The sequence below is a fragment of the Anneissia japonica genome, unplaced genomic scaffold (genome assembly GCF_011630105.1).
Source record: "Anneissia japonica isolate Jap-2015-1 unplaced genomic scaffold, ASM1163010v1 scaffold3040_len1308831_cov196, whole genome shotgun sequence".
NCBI classification, from domain to species: domain Eukaryota; kingdom Metazoa; phylum Echinodermata; class Crinoidea; order Comatulida; family Comatulidae; genus Anneissia; species Anneissia japonica.
Genome location: NW_022718257.1, coordinates 649,998 through 652,832, shown reverse-complemented (window position 1 = coordinate 652,832; position 2,835 = coordinate 649,998). Strand labels below are relative to the sequence as shown.

Here is a 2,835-nt window from a genome sequence, read left to right as displayed (position 1 = left end):
TCTTGGACATTTTGATTATGTACAACTCTACCTGTTCCCATAATTATTAAGATTGCAACTACATTATTTAGTTAATTATACTAATTAAGAAAGTATAATACATACTCCAATTATTGAAATACACGACATCATGTTGGGATTCAATATTTCGACATTAATTATGTCATCATCAGGATGATGACATAATCACATAATCATTCCTGATGATGACATTATTAATGTCGAAATATTGAATCCCAACACGATGGCGTGTATTTCAATACTTGGAGTATGCATTATACTTTCTTATCTGAGATTAATCAGTGGACCTTTCGGTTTTTAGACTAATTAACCATAGCGCAAAAACCGAGTAAATTGATTTTTTTTCGTTTCAGTGGGACGTTATCAGAAAACACGCGTTGTGATTGTTGTGAAATTTCATTTCCTTAACTTTCTTAGGCATAGCGTTACACTTTTTGGAGTATAAAGTGACAAAGGCCTAAACTCATGCATCAAGTGTGGAATTATTAGTAAAACATAATAATTTAAACAGGATAAGCCTAGTTTGTGTCTGACAACATAGTGCGTTAACATGTCAGCCTACTCTGGATAAAAATGGGTGAGCCGTACTAGCCTTATGTAGTAGAAAATAACACTCAGGACATTTAGTAATTATGTCCAAAGTTTTATTTGTTCATGTTCTTGTTACCAGAACTTTAAAAGCGTCCAACGTTGCCAGTTTTGAACGGACGTGCAGGAATTTTTGTACACATAAACTAGAGGTGATTTCCAACAAACGTTCATCGCCCTTTTTATAAGTTGGACCCCAGGGATCCCCCTACACCTACAAAACAAAACATGGGTTTCAAATTTAAAAGAGTCCAGCGTCACCAGTTTTGACCGCACGTGCATGAAATTTTGTACACATAAACTAGAGGAGATTTACAACGAACGTTCATCGCCCTTTTTTAACTTTGACTCAGGGTTCCCCCCTACACCTACAAAACAAAACAGGGGTTTCGGCAAGGACTGTACAGCCATTTACCACTAACTTAATGTGCACATCGCATGAATGGCGCGGTCGGTTAAGGATATGTTAAAGAACTTAAGGTCGTGAGCTCGATTCGTGTATTTAGCAAGTTTGAATCCCGTATTTATTTAGGCCTATTTATTTTTTTTTCATTTTGTCAAACAGTTCTCATCCATGTTTATTAAAAAAGAAAATTAACACCGAGGCGCGATTCGAACTTGCGACCTTCGGATAAGGATGTGTTCTAAACGACTGAAGATCGTGAGTTCAAAACGCATCTTGGTATTCATTTTTTATCCAATTTATGTTTTTATTTTAATTTTGTACAAATGATCATTCTAAATACTGTAATGTGTTTTTTTGTACAAATAAAGATTCTAATTATTTAATATTAGCTCTTCCAAAAAACCAATATAATAACTTGCGCCTGTACCGTATTTAAGCATGGAGGAAAGCGCGGGCCTAGTGAGCGGTCGCTCGTGTCTAACCTATGCTGGGTTTATTAACAGACAAACATTTCACGTTAGTTAATAGGCTATTTTAAGCTAAGAAAAGAAAAATAAATGAAATATTTGAATTGAATGCTTTATTCTTAAACATGTTAACAAATATTTAAAACATCGGTTTTGTGAAGTAGTCCACTTCAATCGTGGTGTTTTTCTCAAAGCGTTGTTTTGGTCGAAATTGAAGTTTGTCTCTCTTCGTGGTGTTGTTGACGATTTTTTTTCAGAATAACATGGAAATAAAATTGATGTGAACCAGGCTACAGACCTACTATGATAGGATAGGAACACCCTTAAATATAAGAAGATGGAAATTGTTCCTACAATCAAACACATAACTTAATTCTACCCATCTTCTAAAATTGAATATTTTCAGATAGGCCTACCTAACAAATATTATTTTATTGTAGAGAGATGTTTTTAACCAGTTTTTGATTCATGCTGCCCTGAAGTCAACGGAAAAGCAGCATCAGAAATTAGCAAGGTGAAACACTTATTATCGTTATAAAAATATAAACAACTTAATACAAAGGTATAGTCTGAATTTGCCACAATTGCTGTATGGAGCTCTATCGAGATTCGAACTTAACCAGCAATCATTCTCCATGAAGGCGAGTGTCATACTGCTACCACAGAGACCAATAAGATCTAGGCACAGATTTAAACACCATTTATCATGCAAAGTAGACATATTTTAGGCCTAAAACCCTTTCAGATTATCAAATTGTACTGGACAAAAACATGTGACCATAGGAATATCATGATTATATAGGCAATCCACAGTTTTTTCAAAGAAATCTGATAATCTACGTAAAGCTAAAAAAAATAGCTGGTAAGTCTTTGGCAGCGATATGAGGACAAATGGAAAGATTAAATTTTTTTGTCCGTTAATTGTCTTAGAACATGTTCCAGTATTTGTAAATCGTTAATAGTAATTGTTATAATGCTTAACCAATAACATAATATAATCTAATTGTGTATGATGTATTTTCAAATTGCAGATGTTTGCTAATTGAACGGAAATCATTGAAAGATTGCGCCCCCCTCACAGATCGCCTTACGGCCAGAGCAATGGCTCTTCATATTGATTGATTGATTGATATCAAAAAGTAAAACTGGAGACAAGAATGCGGACTGTGGTTATGGTATATTTTAGTGGTATATTAACTGGGGAAACCTGCTCTGGCTCTGCCAACTGATAATTGTATTGATAATTGAAGAAACGTGAATGTGCAGTTGTAAGTTGAGAAACTAAAAAAACAGATAATACAATACCTATATTAAGTTATTTTATATATATATATATATATGTGTATATATATA

The 2,835-nt window shown here is 33.9% G+C and overlaps 1 protein-coding gene across 2 annotated transcripts in view; it reads left to right on the top strand.

The window, feature by feature from the left end:
* The window catches only part of LOC117110499 (tetratricopeptide repeat protein 38-like), a 20,445-nt gene extending 17,616 nt beyond the window's left edge, over positions 1-2,829 (top strand). For both annotated transcript variants that reach the window (XM_033253228.1, XM_033253230.1), the window contains exons 13-14: positions 1,923-1,996; positions 2,514-2,829. In XM_033253228.1, the coding sequence (XP_033109119.1) occupies positions 1,923-1,996; positions 2,514-2,604 (165 nt within the window). In that variant the 3' untranslated portion in view covers positions 2,605-2,829. The remainder of the gene's footprint in view (positions 1-1,922; positions 1,997-2,513) is intronic.
* The last annotated feature ends 6 nt before the right edge of the window (positions 2,830-2,835 follow it).